General features: G+C 44.8%; 2 protein-coding genes across 9 annotated transcripts in view; one reads left to right on the top strand and one right to left on the bottom strand.

The window, feature by feature from the left end:
- RFFL (ring finger and FYVE like domain containing E3 ubiquitin protein ligase) overlaps window positions 1–3,328 on the top strand; it is a 33,932-nt gene extending 30,604 nt beyond the window's left edge. For all 6 annotated transcript variants that reach the window (XM_063340533.1, XM_063340531.1, XM_063340529.1 and 3 more), the window contains one exon: window positions 216–3,328. In XM_063340533.1, the coding sequence (XP_063196603.1) occupies window positions 216–397 (182 nt within the window). In that variant the 3' untranslated portion in view covers window positions 398–3,328. The remainder of the gene's footprint in view (window positions 1–215) is intronic.
- A 411-nt stretch (window positions 3,329–3,739) lies between these two features.
- Window positions 3,740–19,475, bottom strand: LIG3 (DNA ligase 3). Of its 3 annotated transcripts, XM_063340527.1 has the most exons (21): window positions 19,337–19,475; window positions 18,552–18,651; window positions 18,074–18,455; window positions 17,447–17,584; window positions 16,291–16,488; window positions 15,702–15,853; window positions 14,793–14,959; window positions 14,054–14,131; window positions 13,769–13,937; window positions 12,945–13,100; window positions 12,343–12,474; window positions 11,492–11,571; window positions 10,947–11,034; window positions 9,899–9,976; window positions 9,501–9,624; window positions 9,060–9,202; window positions 8,129–8,203; window positions 7,375–7,521; window positions 6,123–6,297; window positions 5,122–5,213; window positions 3,740–4,296 (listed from the first exon to the last, which is right to left on the bottom strand). In XM_063340527.1, exons 2-21 carry the CDS (start codon window positions 18,630–18,632, stop codon window positions 4,060–4,062), a joined length of 2,892 nt encoding a protein of 963 aa, XP_063196597.1. In that variant the 5' UTR covers window positions 18,633–18,651; window positions 19,337–19,475; the 3' UTR covers window positions 3,740–4,059. The 3 variants fall into 3 exon arrangements, with proteins under 3 accessions (XP_063196597.1, XP_063196596.1, XP_063196598.1); XM_063340526.1 differs by having other exon boundaries at window positions 18,074–18,651; XM_063340528.1 differs by lacking the exon at window positions 18,552–18,651.
- Between the last annotated feature and the right edge of the window lie 353 nt (window positions 19,476–19,828).

The raw sequence follows: 19,828 nt of genomic DNA, 5'->3' as shown, positions 1-19,828 counted from the left end.
TTTTCATGACATAGAAAATACTGTGTAAAAGCTAAAACGTTCTGCTGTTTGCCAGACAGAACAGATCTATCCACGGTAGTGTAGACAAGAGGGGAATTTTTTTCCAGACCTCCAGCGTGCTTTGGGAAGCCCTTCGATAAAGACAACTCTCAGATTGCACAAAAAGGATGTACCTTTCTTTCTCTCATGCAAACCGTGGTCTCCTTTTTGCTCAGGTGGTGCCGGGCTCCCTGGCGCGGAGGAAAACCTCTGCAAAATCTGCATGGACGCACCCATCGACTGTGTCCTGCTGGAATGCGGCCACATGGTCACTTGCACCAAGTGTGGGAAGCGGATGAGCGAATGTCCCATCTGCCGGCAGTACGTGATACGGGCTGTCCACGTCTTTAAGTCCTAAGTGTGTGTGAGGAAGACTGGTGCCTTAAAGCCTCATCTGCTGTTAGAGGAACGGTCAAAATCGCTACGAATAGTTAGGTCAGAAATTAGCATATGGACCCCATTGGAAGCTGGGGAAGGATGAAGCCTGGGGAAAATTGTTCTTACTCAAGCCATGCCTGGCTGTGCTCTTCCCACTATCGTGCTTTACACCACAGTGCCTGGACTCCTCGGAGCTTACTGCCAGCAGCAGACACAGAAATCTTTAACAACCTCCCGCCTAGAACTGTATCCATTGGTGTGGGGGACAGATGGATGCTTGGCTTTCCACCACAAAGACCAGATCCAGAGGCTTTGTATTTTTGCCTGAATAATAATAATAATAATAAAAAAGTGGACTGGGGTCTCAAAAGGTGACATTTGTTTTGCTGCTTAGGCTATACACCAGGAACAACTTTCTTTTCAAAGATCACAGTTTTACTGTGCTTGTTATTTTTTTTTTTTTTAATTTAATGTTAAATTCTTATGCTTGCAGGACAGGCAGACTGCCTCTGATTTCCATTTGCAGAATAAGCGTAATTCTAGGCTAGTGCAATTGTGGAAAAATGTATAATTTTATTTGGAGATGGACTTCGTATTATTGAAAAATGTAAAGGGAGTGAGACTCTGAAATACAGCGCCTTACCTTGTGTGGTGGTGGTCTTCTGTTTACACACCAGCGAGAGGGAGATTTCTAGTCTGACAGTTGTTGATTCCTTTGACTTCAAAGGCTTCCTTACAGTATATGCCAGCATCGTTTTCAAACTGAACTGACTTCACTTGATTAAGGAGCTACGAATCTAAGGCTTGAGCCTTTTAAAGGGTTTAGCGTGGAAAACGAACAGCTAAAGAGTAGTAAGGATTCCACTGCTACACAATCATATTTAAGTACAGGTGACTTTTTCTTTTTAGAGGGGAGACATGAAAGAAAGCAAACTTTGTCTCCCTTGAATCAACAAGGTGAGTGACCATCACTGCAGGTGCTTCTGTGTGCTAATCAGCTTCCCTCTTATCCTCCCCTTTGCTCAACTTCACAGTCCTGTTACGCTCCGGCTGCTTATCAAAAGCACAAAATTTATTTTGTGCTCTTTCTACGTGAGAGTGGATAAGAGATTCTGTGGTCTGATACATGACAATTGCAAGCCCTTACAGCTGTCCTCATTTGGAAGCCTTGTTGGAGAAAATTGTAAGGTGTATTTTTCCCTCAGTGGCCTCCTAGAATTCAGTCCGTTGGGCTGGTCAGAATCTTGATGCCTTAAGTTTGCAGCCACCGTGGGACTGTACTTCATTTGTAAAGCTGAGTACCTTCTGCTGCAGGTCTTTTCCTGTCTAGCTTTCCCCTTTATCGGGGGTGATCACTTAGTGGTCAAACTGAATCTCTGCACCGCTGCCAGCAGAGGAACAGCATAAAAACCCAAGTGTTCATTTACAGCTTCAGGAGTAGTGGAAGCGCAGTTACAGAAATGGACACCAAAGTCATCTGCTTTTGCAATACATGGTAATGTATGTTAACAGCAAATTAAAATTCTGTAATCTTTGACATGGAGTAGTGCGTGAGTAGCAGCTCCTCAACTGCCATGGAGGGGGGAGGCTCGTCTCTGCAAGCTGGAATGAAAAAAGCACTTAAGATGAAGAAATCTGTCAGGCAGTAGGCAGCAGAACCTCTGCACTATTGAGGTGGTCTCTCAACGCCATAAAAATGCAACAGCTGCTGAGGTTTATTGAACTAAAACTTCTGAGTTTTACCTCTTTCCCTGTTCGGGTTGTTCTCTAACGCAGCATGAGAAGAGTGCTGGTACAATTCAGTGCACCGTGTTAAATAAAAATTGCAGGTAAGCAGTAACTGTATTTACTCTTCAAGAGGTTCCCAGGGACCTCTTTAAGAGGTACAAGAATACCCATACAAAGTGTTGAACAGCCTCATTTAGTAAATTCACTGTGAAAATTCATGTTGTCATATTTTTCAATAAACTCAGGGCTGGGGGAATTTAACAGGAAGGAGATTATTCCCCTGTGGACAGATGTACTCTTACTTGTAGAGAGTAGGCTGATTTTCTACAGCAGATAAATCAGTTGCAGATCAATGCCTGAAATGTTAGGAATGAGAAGATGTACCCACCACAGGACTCAGAAATGTGCTTTCTGAAGGGAAGGCTCTTTTTTTCTCTTTTTTTTTTCTCTTGACTACAGTGTTTCCCTTGCAAAAATGGATTCTCTACTATGGATATGATTATTTTTAAAGGAAAAAATCAAAATCTGGAGGAAACTAATTAATGATCCAAAGGAATATAGTGATCTGAACTAATAAAAGAAACAGAAATATTTATGTGCTTTATGTACACTGTACATAATTTAAATATTTTAAAAGTTAATATTCTACTTGAAATGGCATGTTATTCTCTATTAAATCCTCTTGGTACTATAATGGTTAAAACTTACTAGTTTTGGTACAGAAGTTTGGTTTATAATTTTATAATAAAGTTGAAATGTGATTCAGTTAACCTTGTTTTCTGACTCCGTTGCCGACAGGCTCAGAGAAAGCAGAGATCCTACAGCTACTTCTGAACTTCCTCCAGGAAAGGCTTGGGGTACCCAGTGCTTAAATATCATGAGAGGGTGGGGTACAAGTACAGAAGAGGTTGAAGGGAAAAAGTTAACTGAAAACACAACGTTTTAGCAGTACAGTCTTATCATTGTGGATATTACAAATTTACAATATGACTCTGTCCCCTTGAGACTAAGGGAAGCAGTAAAGCGGCCAGCTCACTTTTCATCATGTACCCATGCAGTTATTCAGCAAAATTATCTTGCAAATGCCAATGTACGTAAGTTAAAACAAAGCCCTATTTCTAAAACCTATCTATCTTCCTTATTTCATTAATACTCGAGTACTTGCAATAGTTTTGAACAGCTTCAGATAATGAGGTGTCTCAACTATCCTAAAAGCTCCAGCTGGTGGAGTTCCTTTCTCAGCTTTTACTTGTTGAAACATGAACAGCAGAACACATGAGCAACGCATCCCATAAAACAAATGCTCCAAGAGGATGCTTGGATAACGCTACAGCAGTTGCTGTAATAGAAGCTTATTTGGTGTCTGAGTTTTCATGTGAAACCTCCAGCAGAGGTGTGAACTGCTGCTGGATACAGAGCTGTGCTGTATGTTAGAAGACAGGAAAGAAGAGTCAAACAGTAGGATGCGTGTCCTTCACGTGAATTGTAGCCATGCAGCAAAATTGCCCTGAAACTACAGGCAGTAGTTTCACCTATTTGGTGGTCTGGTTTCCTGCCCAGGCAAAGAATAACCTTTGGAAAATAAGTCCTGACAGCAAAGGAGAAACTGCTTCAGTTTTATTTCTTTATCTATAAAAATACCCAAACTTTAAAAACCCAAGGAGAATAAACCAGCACCTACATAAGTGCCATGGTCTACATTATGGGCAGAAAAATGGATTCAGCACTGACATTTCTTCAGAGACTTGTTTTAATTCATTCCGCATGGTTGCTATGGATCTTTCTAACTACCTCCGATGGACTTGGGATTTTATTTCTATCCATATCTCCACAGAGGAATCTCACCATTTCTCCCACCTACCTAGTTCTCTTCAGGGAATTCTTGTGTCAAGACCGGTCAGCTGCCCCATATTCCTAGCATGGGGCCACCAGTCTCCGTTTCCGGATGCATTCCCAGATCCAGTTGGGAGACACACGCTTAGCGCCAGGATTCTCATCAATGTCCTCCCCTATAACATGCGTTGCGGAGGCTGTGTCAAACTCTGGCACAAGATCCCCATCATATGCTATAAAGTACCGCCGGATTTTGTCAAAGTCCTTCACAGAGGGCGATAGGTACAGCTTCACACCAGTGAATATGTCCAGCAGCGTCTGCATTTTGTGAAAGAGGATGAGAAGCACAGGTTGGTTAAAGACATTAGGTTGGTCTGGAAATTACACTAAATTCTTTGAGGCATGAACGAGTCCGTTCACCGTTCCCAAGGTTATCATTCTAATCCCATGCCTAATAACTGTAAATTGCTCTTTGGACCGCCATTAAATCATACACAAGAGCAACACCCATACAGTTCCTCTGGAAGCCAGATGTTACAGCTAAGCAGTGCTTCCCTAGCTAAGGGGAATTATTACCTCATTATTCCCCTTCGCGGTGATGCTGATGAGGTCCAGTAAACATGATCTTAATGTCTCTGCCTTTACAAGCTGATGCTTCTTAGGTAAAATAGAACATAACCGCCCTGGGACAGGGCTTGCTGTTTACATCAAAATAGCTACTCCAGGCTTATCAGGAAACTATAGCTCAGTGATTCTTAATCCACTCCTACAATTTGCTGCCTAATGGGCTAGAAAGGACAGTTCTCTCCCTTTACAGCTCCCAACTCTTCCATACGCAGCAGTCGGGAAGAGGAGCTGCGCAGCAATCACAGCACTTTGTGGAGCAGGACACTGGTGGTGGGTGAACGGAGTATTGGCCTTCAGCGTGACAAACCCACTTATGTCAGCTGTGCAGACAGGCAAGAAGAGCTGCAGCCATCTGCTTCCTTTACAAGGGGGCTTGTTGCTGCTGTTTCTGCCTTTACATTTCATTTTAATTTAGGGTGCTGCTATAGGGAGATTTCAAAGGCTCTCCAGATGGAGGGTGAACGTGAACAGACAGTTGAAACTGCCTCGGCTTCCTCCCGCCCCAGCTCTCTGTACCTTTTTTCCATTGTCCTCCATCTCAGATGCTTTTCTCTTCTCCCCTCGTTTCTCCTCTGATTTTTGAGGGGATCCAGCGACTGCTTTGCTCTCTAAAAACAAAAACTTGTCTCAATTTGTGCTCTCTGTCCAGATACTGGTTGTGTATTAAATTGGGGGAAACGACTGAAGATAGTAAAAGGGGAAAGTCGTTTCCCTTACCGTTTCTAGAAAACCCATAAGTTGGTAAGACAAATTTTTCTACTGCAAATGGCCCAGAGCATCTTCCTGCCTCATCTCCAGGATGTTGCTGTTCAAATTCCCTCCTTGCCGCCACCCCACTCCCTTTTTGAGACTGCCCAGAAATTTGCTTCACGTTATTCCCCAGTGACAAAGTGCTGGTGAAGCAAACTCATTTCACAGCTTTGCAATTTACTACCTGGAAATCCCCTCCATCCAGGTGCTCTATTTATATGCATGAATTTCATCCAAGTAAAATCAAATACTGGTTCATGGCCAAAAAAAGTCTAACCAAAGGGCATGTGATCTGCAGGAATGGAAGCAGCAGGTTTGCTGTTCTGACCAGTCTTGTATGTACTGCTAAGGACCTTTATCTAATAAGATTAAAAGGGATTGTAGGCCCAGAGAAATCACTCCAAAGTAGTTTTGGTAATAACAGTAACTGAGACTCTGCTAGGTTCAAGATACCTGATCTACGCAGCATAAAATCTCTGAGAGCTTTTATAGTCTAAATGCCCAAGCACCAACCTAACCAGCATCATCAGCGCTGTCTCCGTCTTTTCTCAATCCCAGCACACCTCAGAGCTGTGACTGGTCAATCCATGGCCAACATAGGCCAAACAAAGAGTCTAAACAGCTTTGCCCATTAACCCTGATGTGCACGTGAAAGCTGCCACGGGACCTTCGAGCATCTGATGGAAGGCAAAGATCCAAAGCTGACCTACCCCCCAAACGCAGAGGACACACCCTGAGGCTCCTCTCCCTGGAAAGCACCATCTTACCTTCTGGCTTCTGGGCTTTTGCAGGTGACTTGCTTGGGGGAGATTTAATAGCGCTGTGTGGTGTGGAAGACCTGGAGTTTCCCTCGTTCTCTCCACTGCTGCCAGCCGTGGACTCATCTTCCTCCCCAGCAGCGACGCTGAAATCAGCCTTCTCTTTGGAGAGCTGGTACAGCTCCTGTCCCACCAGAAACAAAGCGTTGCCTTTAGCCACAGTGAAGCTTCCAATACTGGAATGAGCTGTAATATATGGTCTGCTCTTGTTTCTCCCCTGAAGTGTTTGCTCATATGCTTTTTCTTCCTGCACCTTTTTGTAGCCATTTTCCTGTCAACTTTGATCAAGCTCTCTGCATTACACCCAGCTGCTTGGCATTAAGGGAAGCCATACAGGGAGGAAACAAAAGCCATATTTACATGATGTACTACAGAGCACGACAGACAAACTCTTCAGAGCCTGGCTCCCTGGCCTGAAAAACGAACAATACCCATTGCTCGCTTGTGGAATAGTCTGTCTGAAGAGGGTACTTTACCTTTCTCTCCCCTACCTGCACCGGGAGCCAGAAAGGCTGCTGGACAGCAGGTGGGCTGAATCACTCCTTGCTTCGATGCCGTAACGAGCATTTACATCTGCTGCCAGTATCCCTGTAGGCAGCGTGAAGACAGCCCAAATGACAGTAACTAGACTGAGAACAGAGCTCATCAACAGCTGACTTACTGCTGGGGATGGCAGCAAGCCAACCGCTTTCTATCACTAAAGGAGGCGTAGAAACTGTGTGGGGTGGGTGCAGCCCCAGGGGTCCTGGCTGACTGCCATTTGGCCCCCGTGTCCTGGAACCGGGACAGGCTGCGCTCAGTCACTTCCCAGATGCCTCCCCTAATCTCAGCAATTAATGGGAGACCGAATGACCATAAACATTTAAAAGAACAGAGGTCACCTCTTTCAGGAAGGAAATTCCTCACCGCGAAGGCTGTTACAAGAGCTGATACAACTAGCTGCCAGCACAGACTTTCCTGAAAGTGCACAACACAACAGCTCAAGAGACTCGAGAGGCCCCACGAAAGAATAAGATTCACATCAAAATAATCCAGCAAGCAGCCTGAGCCTACAATAAATGGAAAACGTAACATGCCATCATAGGTACCAGTCAGCGGGTATCTTCGCTACACACCCTGCGATCAGAATTTGTCTTTTTAAATACAGACTGTTGTCAGAACTTATTCTTGAACATGCTGCAGACATACTGCGTTAATTCACCTTAAGCTGCTGGAGGTTGGTGGCTGTCTTCCAGTCTTTGTCATCTCGAATGCGGGTGCAGCGAGGGAAGCGGATGGAGATCCCATCTGCAGTGTGGGCTTCGGCTTTAGAGAATTCAGCCCCTGTGATCTCCCACACTGGGGCTTTCTAAACACAGCATTGAGGAAGACACGTCACATTCCTGTCTTGTCTCAGGAACCAACTCTAATATATTTATGTTCCTCTACTTCTGCAACACCCCCCCCTCCCCAGCCCAGCACACGGAGTTCCATATACACAAACTGACCTTTCTTGGTCACATTTGTTAGAAAAACATCTAATTTTTTACTTCAGCAAGTCAGAGATCCTCAACTAATACATAACGCCAATTTCTAAATATCACCTTTTTCTAACATATACATGGCACAAAGATACTGATAAATTTCATAAAACGATAGCAACTTCTGGGTTACAGTTGTGCTTCAGCTGTTTTAAGTCAGATTTTTCATGCCTCAAATTTAAAGTTAAGTTCACTTCTGGAAGGGATTTAATGCACAAGAATACTTCCCAGAAGTGCTGCAGGTATGATTTCTTCATGAAGCTCTTAGCCTCAAATGCACCTGCAAGATTCAGAGATAAAAACTTGTGCTTAATTTCCTGTTCCACGTATGAAAACTAACCTTGTAACAGAGACAATCTGTACACTCAAATGAAGTATAGTAGCTTGCTATATCGGGGCTGGAAAACATAGTTAAATGACGATGACAGCACTTACCTTTGGATCCGGGACAATGAAGTCTGGGTAGTAGATTTTGTTAATTTTCAGCCACCTTGGAATTTTACTAGGATCCTATTAATTAAAAGCACAAAACCAAAATGATAGCCCTTATGATCATGTATGAACCTATTTCTACAAAAGAAGTTGCAGAAAGATAATCTAGAAGTAGTTTAGCTTATAGGTATTACATTGCCTTTGTATGGAATGAAACGTGCTTTAGCCTGCAGTGCAAGGTGCGCTGATCTGCAGCAGTTTCTGTTATCGAGAGGATCGCAAAAATTATCTGTAGCACAGCTCTCAATTGCTGTCATTCTACATGTAAAACAATAACATCGTTGCTCCAATTGTGATTCACATAAAACTACCCGTTTTTTAAAGATTCTATAACCTTGATGCAAATGGTCTTCAGGATGTCAAGTAAATATTAAAATTCAGCTCTCTGTTTATTTGTCAAGCCTTGAAAAGTTAAGATTCCTCACCTAAACACATCACACACAAAAGGCCTTACCTCCACTACATCATGTTATCTAGCCACAAGGAAACAGTCCGAGTTGAGCATTTCTCACCCGCAGCCCCATCTAGTGACTGTCTTCACTAATCGCAGCGTGCCAGAAAAATGGTACTTGCTCTGCTCTTCCCAATAAAACTTTTGTCTTAGCAGGAAACAGATGGTGCCTGGCTTCCCACTCACTGTCTGAGTCCAGATCTCAGGCAGTGCCTCATCTCAGGAGCTGGCTGCACCTGTATCTCATTTGCGTCAGAGCAGTTTATCTGCTTTAACTCTAATTGAGCCTCTATTCATTCCCAGTAGAGCACTTCAATTCTGCATTTAGCCACCACCTCAGCTGTAGTTCAGCAGGAAGCAGGTTCTACCAAAGCCCTTTGCTGAGCATTCCCTTGATTGCCTCCATGCCAGAGCCCCTCTCACCTTGCTGATCTTCACCATATCCAGCTCTGTTTGCAGACGCGCCAAGGTGGCATCATCATGGCCACCAGAACACTTGGTCACAGTGCACCACTTCTCACTCTTGGGATCATAGCAACCCATGAGGAAGATGGACATCATCCCACCTGCAGGAGGGGAGAAGCAAAGTAATGAACCAAAACCCTTTTCCACCTTCAGCAATCACAGGGCTTTGGGCTTGTGATGGCTTCACAGCATCAGCTCCCACACACAGAGCTGCCTGGGGTGCAGCGCAAGCCTCTACACTGCCCGAGAGCCCAGCCCAAGACCTAAAGCGGGTCACTGCTACAGCCAGTCTCATTCCGGTAGGAGAACAAATGCTACAGGAGGCCAGGAACGGGGAAAAGCTTGTGTCTTCTGAACTGACAGATCTCTGACTGAAGGCAACGCCAGAGACTTACTTACCTTTACTACCTTGTCCATAGAAAGCTCCCAGCACCACCAGGTCTGCTGTGTCAGCCATTGCACCCTCGTTTAAGTAGTCCTTTTTCACTTTCAGCCAGTGTCGTTTTCCTGGTTCATAATTACCCTGTGCAAAACAAGGCAAGAACCCCCAGTCAGAAAGGAGATCATCTGGTGGACAGCCACCCCCTCAAAAAGCCCTTGCTTTTATCTGGCTTAGTGGTACAAGAGCACAGCAGTGCTCAGATATATAAGGAGCAGTTTGGATTGGATGTCGGCATCGACAAGAACCCAGAGATGTCTGAAGGATGCTCAGCCTCGTGTGCTTCATCCACAGACCTCTGTCTGTTGTTATTCCCCAATTCCCAGCATGCACCAGTGAAAAGTAACTGTGAACCTGCCTTTATGTCTTTCAACACCAGTCCTTCTAGTCCCTCACGGATGACTCGGGTGATCATATCTGCCAGATCTGAAGCTTTCTGAAAAGGAAAGGAATCACGGTTAGCTCAAGACTGTCGAAGGGCTGTGGTCTTCAGACTTCTATTTGTAGCAGTGATGCACTAAACCCAAAGCGACTGCAGAGAGATGAATGGTAATTTCCTAAGATAGTTTTCCAAGGAGACTACCATATTTGTTCTCTTTGCTGCACATCCTGTGACTAAACTGGGAATATGTCCCGAGAAGAGAAGGGTTTGTTTCTTAAAAAATACTCCCCAGAGATGAGGTAGCCACTCTGATTGCGTCCTGAGTATGTCCCATACGTACAAGATCAGATTTTCCTCAGCCAGCAGCGCCTGCTTACTCCTCTGTCCAACTGCTTTGGGACCTATGCCCTTTTCTTCTTCCCAAAATGCTTTCTCCGAATGTCCAAGCATTCTCCACCAAAACCAAGCTGCTACAGAAATCAGCAGCAGTGGGGAAAAGTAACAGGACACAGGGCTTGTGCATAACAATCCAAGGAAAAAACAAGTGTGCTGCTGTCTGAATGCAGTTTTTAGCACTCAGGATGTACCTGGGGCTGCGCGGCACTTCAAGTTGCCGGTTTGGGAACTGGAAGCAGTCTAGCTCCCTTCAATCACGCTTCGGTCTCCTCTACGCAGCTCAGCATTACACAGACTAAGTTACACCAGGCTTTAGGCTGCTCCTAACAACGTCAAAGTTACAATGGCTACAAAGTCATTAAGAAGCCAAAAAAAAAGGATGTGCAAGTTAAGACTCTACTAAAGTGGCTGTAGCCAAGACAAGATGGGAGCAGAGGCACAGCCCTCTTGAACAACACTAGCTCAAGAAGTCTTGCACGCAGACCAGAAGGAGAATCGTTTTGACAGGCAGGGAATTGCCAGATCTGCAGCCTCAATCATAAAAAAGGCCACGCGGTAAAGGAGCACTGAAGTCTCCGGAGTGCAATCTAGGAGATCACCACGCATGCTATTTTAACGTTGAACTCACTGTGACGTGCTTCATCTCCGAGAAGAGGATGCGGTTGGGGATTTCAACCATGTTATCATGGAGAAACTTACGACGTTCACACAGAGGCCTAAACCAGGGTACGGATAATAAGGACAAGCAAGCAATTTGAACATCAACATTGAGAAAAGCTATTTAAATAATTAAATGATTTATCCTACAGAGTTCAAGAAAGGGCAATCAATTCTTACTTTCCTCCGGGAAATAAGTTATAAAGTAGCAATTTTACATTAAGAGTGCATTTGGTTTCAGAAGATATAAGAGGATATAAGCTGGGCACTGAACAATGCTCAGTTCAGTTGAAATGCAGTTAATCCCAATATTTTGGAACTGCAGAGCAAAATGGAGCTCCATAGTGAAACTCCTTAGCACAGCAAGGATTTTCCCCGTGCTGTCTTGATTTTACAGGGGCAAATGGCCAGTCGTAACAGCCAATGTGCACTGCTCCCTCTGCTCTGGGAGCCTATTCCAGCAAGTTCATGCTGGGAAACCAGTCAGGCTACTCTCACATTATGCCAGACACGTACCTGTCCATCAGGCTGATGTCATTGAAATAGATGCAGTCAAACACAAACAAGCAAACGTTGGCGTCTTGGAAAGCAGCTTTCTGAAAGACAATGAAGACTGATTAAAAGAAATCTGCAGTCGTAGCAGCCAGCGATATGGAGTTTTAGAAAAATAAAAGAAACAAAAGGATGTACTTTTATCTCCATAATATTTTAGTTATAATAAGCTTAGGCCTCTTCTAAAAGTATTCTGAGAATTAAGATTTAGACTGAATGTGTCAAAGCACAAACTAAGAAGATATAACACGTTAACTTCCAGGGAAATAACGTCACAAATATTAATGACTTCGGCCAAAGTAACATCCGCCACTACTGCTACAGCAAGCGTTCCAGAGACTTCAGATTAATGGCTACTTTAAGTTAAAGCACTTACAGGTTAATTTTCATTTTACTGTCCTCTTCCTCACCACCACTTAGTCTAGACATAAGCACTACATAATATTCATATGGACTAAATACTCTCTGCATCATTGGGGTCTTCTAGTCCACCATACGTTGCTCAAGAAATGATAAGCAATAACAGAATTGCAAAATTTTCCAAGAGTTTTTTTAATATCTATCTAGAGCTGAAGTTTTCTTACTGTCCTGCTATGCGAGATCAGGTTAATACCAAATCTACTGCACTAGAGCAGTACCTTTTCATTAATACCAGCCTTCTCGGGCTTATTTTTTCCCCAAATGCTCTAGCAAGCACCAGATCTCTTAAATTAGCCTGTTACAACAGGTCGCACACTGGTGCTTTAAAGTCAGCAGAATAACAGCTCCTCCAAGCACAACAAAGGATTTCTTAATATTTTTTTTTCTTTTTTTACCTTGTGCACACCAAGAGTCCCAAAAGGAAGTGGCTTGCCAGTTTTGTTGTCAATCAGAAGAACTTCTGAATCCAGGATCATACTTTGCCCACCAGGGAAAGCCTGGGGGATGAAGTCCTTAAAATGAGCTACCTTGGGGGGAAAAAAAAAGAAAAAAAGAAAAATACATCTACTGTCTGAAGAGAGGGACTCACTCCAATGCAGATGCTGTCTCCAGAAGCGTGTCTGAGACATGCGTAGGCATATCTGCACTAGCTTTACTTTCTGCTGTGCTACAGACAGCACATTCTACAAATAGAAATGCGTGTCTTGAACAAATATAACTAAGTCAGTCATGCAACTGGCATCAAGCTTCACAAAAAGCAGTGCATAAAGAGAATTCTAAAGCAGGTAGCGTAACTTCAGTTTCAAGGTCTTGATGTCCACCAAAACGAATTGTTTACAATTCTAATAAGTGTTGCGTTTCTAGGTTCCAGGTACCTACATAAATTAGAAAAAAAGTCTACAACAGAAGGTATCTTCCCCCTGCCTACAGAAACTGTTGTGAAATTCAGTCGTGTTTATAGAGGAGCTGGCACAACAGAGAGTTTATAGGTGCTTACTTTATGTGGAAGAACAGGTTTGAGGCTTCTGCTGAAGTAGTTAAAATGATCTCCATTTTTATGGACCTGCACCCGCTCGCCATCATATTTGATCTCTGCATACATGCCATTTGGGCACTTCTTCATGGCATACTCAATGGACTTGCAGGCTTCAGCCTTAGAAAAGTGGAGAGAGGTAAGTTCCAAACACACTCAGATGAAATATTTAAAAATAAAGCTAAGCTTACCTAAGTTCATGAATGAACTATCAATTGCTTTATAGATCTTTTTGTCCAGGGTCTCTGATACCCAGTCCAAGTTTTCCTTTTCTTAATTACTCGTTTACTTACAATCATCTGCATATGTCCACATAATTACAGCTTTTCAGTGCTTATCTCCTCCAAAAACTTAAAGGTGCAAGTACTGTGCCTTTTGCAGGAATATGCTTAGCTCAGAAGTAAATATTTAACTCTGATGAGTTCAAACAAAACCCAAAACTTATTTGAATCTCTAATCCAATGGAAAGCTTATGCCATTTACAGAGAAAGGATCAGCTTCTGGAATGACAGCAAACAAGTCACTTCTGGACTGAAAGCAAGTCAAGATTTTAGCTTCTGGAGCAGCACTGATGGTGCAAGCACTGAGTACATTCAATGCTGGCCTCTTGGTAGAAAACACTTTCTAAAATGGCACTAAACATAAAAATCAGCTCTGCACACTCTATTAGCTTATACTACATGCAGTCACTTCTCTGTCTACTGATTCTTAAAGGTGAGGGTCTCTGACGGTACAGATGAGAACTCTTGCTCGGCTGAAGGTTACTGCTGCAGGGGAGCCAACATTACCAGCATGGGCTGAACGGGGGTCATCAGGGAGGCCTGCACACTGAGGGTTCGCTTCAGACCTGGCATCTTCTCGGCCTCCTGCTGGTTCTTCAGGACTCGCTCTACCACATCCTGGAGGTTGCGTGATGCTTTGAATGCCTCGTAAGCATTGGGATCCAAAGCATCCAGCCTTCAACAAATTGAGGAGAGGAAGGAAACATGGATCAACCTCAAGGTCTGCTGCTCCTGGCTTATGAGGCTAATGCCCACTTCAGGTTTTGTCTCACAATGAAAGACAAGACTTACACATGCTTTGCTCCAGCGTTCATTTTCAAGTCATGCTTAATTAGCCTGATGATGCATTTCAGGTCATTGCCCGTACACCTGAAGCACGAGAGAAGATTCAGAAATGGTAGACATTTAACTGAACTACTTTCCAGATGAAAAAAAACTGATCCAGGCCTCCAAAAAAAGGTCCTCCCCTTCTGTATGGTTTAAACTCAAATTAGGACACGTGTTACTAGTGACATCTCAGAGGCACAAGAGAATATCCAAAAGGCTTTTTAGCATCTCTATGTTTGAATGCCAATATGAATTCTGCCTCAGTGTCGATATACCTTCCAAAATTCACTTAACGCATCAAGAGTAGATGATAGTAACAGCCTCAGATCAACAGAAACTGAGCCAGATCAAGAGTCCTCAACATTTCCAAATGGCTCACAGACTTTTCCCACCATACCCAAGAACAGTAACTTAATTAACAGCTAAGTACCATTAAGGTACTTCTGTAAGCCACTTGCTTAGTACTGACTGAAGCGTCTTGACAGGCAGGGATGAAATTCTCAGTCATGAACAAGAGCCATACATGTTCTCCATTGCTAGTCAGCAATCAAGGTGTCTTAATCAAACCACTAATAGCGGCTTACAGACGTTAAGTTTAGTCTCTGTGGCTTATGATTAGTTTTTCACCTATTCCAGCTTGTGATATATAGATAACAACTCCTAGTTTCAGGGTAAACTTTCGGAGGCCGATTGCTTTCCTTACCTGCGAGTGATATGTTGCAGCACACTTTGCTGGTCATCTTCCTTAGTCAGTTTTGACAGCTGGATTAGGAATTCATCTACCTCTTGGATGGTCAGGAGACTTTTGGCTGCTGGAGGACAAGACTTGCTCTGTTCAAAGAAGAGGCGTATGGTCTCGGAAACATCTCCCTGTCTCCAAAAACAAAATACAGGTGTGGATCAGAGCAATGGCTAGAGAATGGGGATGCCGCTGGGGATTCAACATGGTTCCAATAAGTAGGATTAAGTACAGGAACTATGCTGGGATTGCATAAAGAAATTGGAATCAAACATAAGAAAAAAGCTGCCACAGAGAATAAAGCTTCTCAGAGGGTTCATTTGCAAAAAAAGGTAAGAGTACCAATATCATCTCATTGCTCCATTTTTCACTGCTGCAGCATCACAGACCCTTTATTTCCTCAGGATGAATCCACTTGTAAATCCAAGGATCTGAAACAGTCTAGTGACATCACTAAACAGCAGTATATACCAAGGCAATAAACAGAGGTGAAAGAATTAGCTTTGTTATCTAATTCACCTGTTTGTTCCATCTTGCTATGAATCAGAAGTGTGCACCGCCAATTATCAACTCCTATGCACAGGAATTAAATGCACACATGTGAGCACCTGCCAAGTGCACAAGTTTTGCAGGTGAATTCATATCTTGCTTTCTGTTCAAACATTGTTTTCTAAAGGTTCCAGATGGCAGGAGCGCTATAAGAACTGCTAAAGTAAAAAAGAATAAAAAAATAAAAAAAAAAAAATCACCAACTCCCATTCTAAAAGTCAAGCTAACACTCTTTCAAATAGGAGTAAAGAAAAACAAATTTACAGAATTTCCATACCCAGGGACTGAACAGCAGAAGTTAAGACAACTGCTGTCTGTGCTCACCTGCTCCAGGTCCCGGATCATTTCTTCTTGGTTGCAGTTAAAAATCCTACTAAACAGCTTTACGATCTGCTTATCGTTCAAGTTGTAAACAATTTTAATGACGCCTGGTAAGAGCAGCTTGATGGTCAGGTATACATCACCATGAAAACCATCTGGAAAAAAAAGCACAGACCATTAGAAAGTATCACAATTTATTTTCACGTACCGGCTCTGGCTGTTTGTGCCCATTAGCGTGACCCTGGGGGAAAAAAAAAAACCCGCAGCTGGGGCTTCCTCTTTCCACCATGCTGCTCTGCTTCACAGGAAGGGAGATTTCTTAGGGCAAACACCCACAATCGTCCTCCAAATCTAATCTCAGCACTAAGGCTGGTAGCACCTACAAGCATTCCCCACAATCCCAGACTAAGATATTCTTACCTGAATTTGTTATTTAAATAAACAGCTCGCTTTGCAAACATTATCTCCATAGTTCAGAAATCATCACAGCACACAGCAATCACATTTTATTTCACCCTTGCTTTTGAAATACTACTTTGATGTGTTTTTGAGAGGGCTTTCATATGATGAGAATGCGAAGCAGGAATCATACCTCCTCCAGATCCCTTCTTCAGAAAATCCTGGATGATTTGCGTTTTCACGTTATAGCTGGGCTTTTCAGCAACCATGGCACAAAGCTTCCTGAACTCTCGCAGCAAGCAGTCTTTATGTTTCGGATCACATTTTTTTGCAGATAGGCTAGACTTGTGGTCAGAGTTTGCAGAGACATCTTCTGAATTCTTTGGCTTTGCTGCATCAAGGACATAAGAAATTGCTTTTTTAACAAGTACAATATGGTGCAGCTTTTGAAGTTGACACTACCTCTGCTTGGCAAGCTGAAAAGAACAATCCCAGTATGCTGGCAAAGCTTCAGAACTGGATAATGATGTGTGCTATGCCAAAATTTGTGACTTTAAGTTTTAATTACCATTAAAAAAATTCTAAACTATTTTTTCATTAGTTTTGCTCTTTCCAGTACGGCAGAATTTTCTGGACCTTAATTCTACCAGACAAATATGATTAAACCTTGGTGAAAAGGAATTCCTGCTGGCAGATGCTTCTGTTTTATTTCTACTTTGTGGGCCTTTGCCGTTCACAGCAAGATGTTTTCCTAAGGTCATTTTTAAGATGGGGGAAAAACATCCCCATCCCCTCTTCTCTCATAATATTAACATCCCTACACATTCTCATCTCTTTGTCTGTGCATGTGCTCTGGGTGGTTCAGAGCTACAGGTCTGTGTCAGGTCAGTCAGAGGCCACACGCTGACTGTCCTGCTGGCGGCTCTTTCTCAGGACAAGCTGATGAGGACTAACCGTTTTCCCTTCCATGAACACTGCAACCGGGAATCCCTCACTGCCAGGTTTTTTTACAGATTTTTGAGCTCCACATGGGATATCGTTACTCTATACCTTCACAGTTTGATTAAAATTGGCCAATGGACTAAGGCAGCAGTAGAGCCAGCCTGACAATGTGGGTTACTGCATAAACTTTGCTTCCTCGGGAACACTAGAAACTCAAGCATCACTTCTTTCAAGACCAACAGCTTAAGACAGCACTAACAGTTTTTGGCAAACCAGATTTAAAAAAAAGCAATTAAAACCAAACCATCTTCTAAGGATAAAAAAATACTGATCTGAGCCAAGTTTTGACACCTCTGATGTTGTATTAGAAGAGAAGAGTTTGCCAGAATCAGTTTCTTTAGTCCTACCTGTGAAGCCAGAGAACTTCTTTGGTGATGGAGTGATGAGAGCTAACGGATCTTTTGTAGTTAGTTGTCCTGTGGCAGTGAGTTTAGCTTGGACTATCACTTTTTTCTTCGGTGTACTTGCAGCCTTGGAATTAGCTTCTGTAAAACAGCAAGGTTCAAACCAGCAGTCAGAAATAATCACATACATTCCTCAACATATTATGTTAAGATACACTTAACAGAACTGGGGGCGGAGGAAAAAAATTAAGGAACATTTTTCAGATATCAGAAGTTAAACGACTACATAATTTAGTAAAGATCATGGAAAAAAAGGTGAAAATGGAAAATAACTGATGGTTCCTCCTGGGATTTATCTGCCCAGGTCCGCACGTGAATTAAATCACCTAGACCTTCTCCATAATCAGTTGTGACAAATGAATTAAGAAGTGCTATTGTAGAAGTGACTACTTCTTCTCTTTCCTATAGAGCTGAGACACAGATTTGAGCAACGCTACCCACTTTGTCACTAGCTGATACTAATACATCAGTGAGGATTTCGCAGTAAAGGCATGGCTGTGTGACAATCAGTGGCTTATCTTGAAAATAAGTAAAGTAGAAAAGGGCCCCAGGTGCTGTCTTGTGTCTCACCTGAGATGTGCTTGTTGATTAAGTCTTTCTCCGCATCTTGTAGCTCTTCCCATCCTTCCAAGTCTGTGATGTCTTCGATTTTCTTGGTGGTGGCCCTGGCCTTATCTAACTTCTCAAACATGCACTTCACATGGTACCACTCCTTCATGTCCCCACCAGACTCCGTGAAAGGATTGGGAACAATCTTTCCAATGCGCACCATTCCTTTCACGATCTTCTCCTTGCACTTCTTGCAGCCTGCTGTGCCACGCTTGGCATAGTCTACGCAGTATCTCTGTTCTGCCATGTCCTCTGCAGCTGTGCAAGCTTGGCGAAGCCAAGCGTTCAAAAGCACGGAGAAGTGGAAAATCCCAGCACCACCACCTTGGTTTCCGCCTGTGGACTGGAGAGATACACGCCGTAACAGCAGCTGGTACCAGTAATTGGGGCTGGCCCCAGGGAGGCCAAGGCAGCAAAGGTAGGGTCTTGGCAAGGAGACCTGTGTATGGGGGGAGAATAGTCCTGTGCCCCTGCTGAGTGCTCGGGCAGCTTGTGACAGTGTCCTGCTGCCTGTGGGCATCTAGCCTTCTCCGTGCATGCTGCAAGCGAGAGAAGAGACACTGAGCCACCCTGGCCGCCTGTGGGCCCTGTGCTTTATGCCTGGTGTGGGATGCGGAGCCTCTCAGAGCCCTCAATCCTCACCCCTCTCTCTCAGGCCTGCCCCACAGCTGTCTCCCCCTCTGAGACCCAGTTGTCATACAATCACAGAATCATCTAAATTGGAAGGAACTTTTAAGATCATCGAGTCCAACCATTAACTGACACTGCCAAAGCCACCACTACCCCGTGTCCCTCAGCACCACGTCTGCCCGTCTGTTAAATCCCTCCAGGGATGGCAACTCCACCACTGCCCTGGGCAGCCTCTTCCAATGCTCGACAACCCTTTCAGTGAAAAAATTTTTCCTAATATCCATTCTAAACCTCCCCATGCTCAACTTGAGGCCGTTTCCTCTTGTCCTATCGCTTGTTCCTTGGGAGAAGAGACCGACTCCCCCCTCAAGGGCCTCCATCGCCCCCTGAGCCTGCCCCACAGGCCCCGATCCTCCATATGCCCGTAGCCCAGCCCTCTCCTCGTCCTCAAGCCCCCCAGCCCCTTCTCCCCTCACACAGGAGCCCCGGCCCACCTCAGCCCGCCCTAAGGCCGCTTTCCCGCCCTGCCCGCGCCGGCCCAACCGCCGTCTCCCACCGCCCCCGCCCTGCCCACCGCCGAGGGGAAGGGCTCACCGAGATCCTCAAGGCGCCGCCATCCCGCCCTCACCCCCGTCCGGCGGACGCCACCTCCTCCAGCCCTCGCCCTAGGCCAGAGCCGCCGCCACCGCCGTGCCTGTACCGGCGGCCCCGCGGGCTTCCGTAGGGCCTTCCGTAGGGCCCTCCGCACGCGCCCCGCGACGCGCCCCGCCTCTTCCGCCCGAGAGTGGCGCCCAGTTGGCCCCGCCTCCCGCGCGGCCCTCGCCGCGCCCCTCCGCCAGCAGGCCCCGCCCCGCCGCACGCGGGCGTGCGCGAGCGTCTTCCCGCCTTGCGCGCGGCTGAGGCGACGTAGCGTCACCCGTCGCCCTGGGCCGTTGTCCGGTAGCGCTGTGCCGTGCGTATCCCGGTCTGAGGGGGTGGCCTCCTCCCTGCCTCCAAAATGGGTCCTCCGAGAGCACTGCGCCGTGTGGGTACAGGTCTGAGGCAATGCCCTGCCCCTTACTTCACCACATGGGCCCTCCAAGAGTG

The sequence above is a fragment of the Chroicocephalus ridibundus genome, chromosome 7, assembly GCF_963924245.1.
Source record: "Chroicocephalus ridibundus chromosome 7, bChrRid1.1, whole genome shotgun sequence".
Taxonomy (NCBI): Eukaryota; Metazoa; Chordata; class Aves; order Charadriiformes; family Laridae; genus Chroicocephalus; species Chroicocephalus ridibundus.
This window is presented reverse-complemented; position numbering and strand designations above follow the sequence as displayed.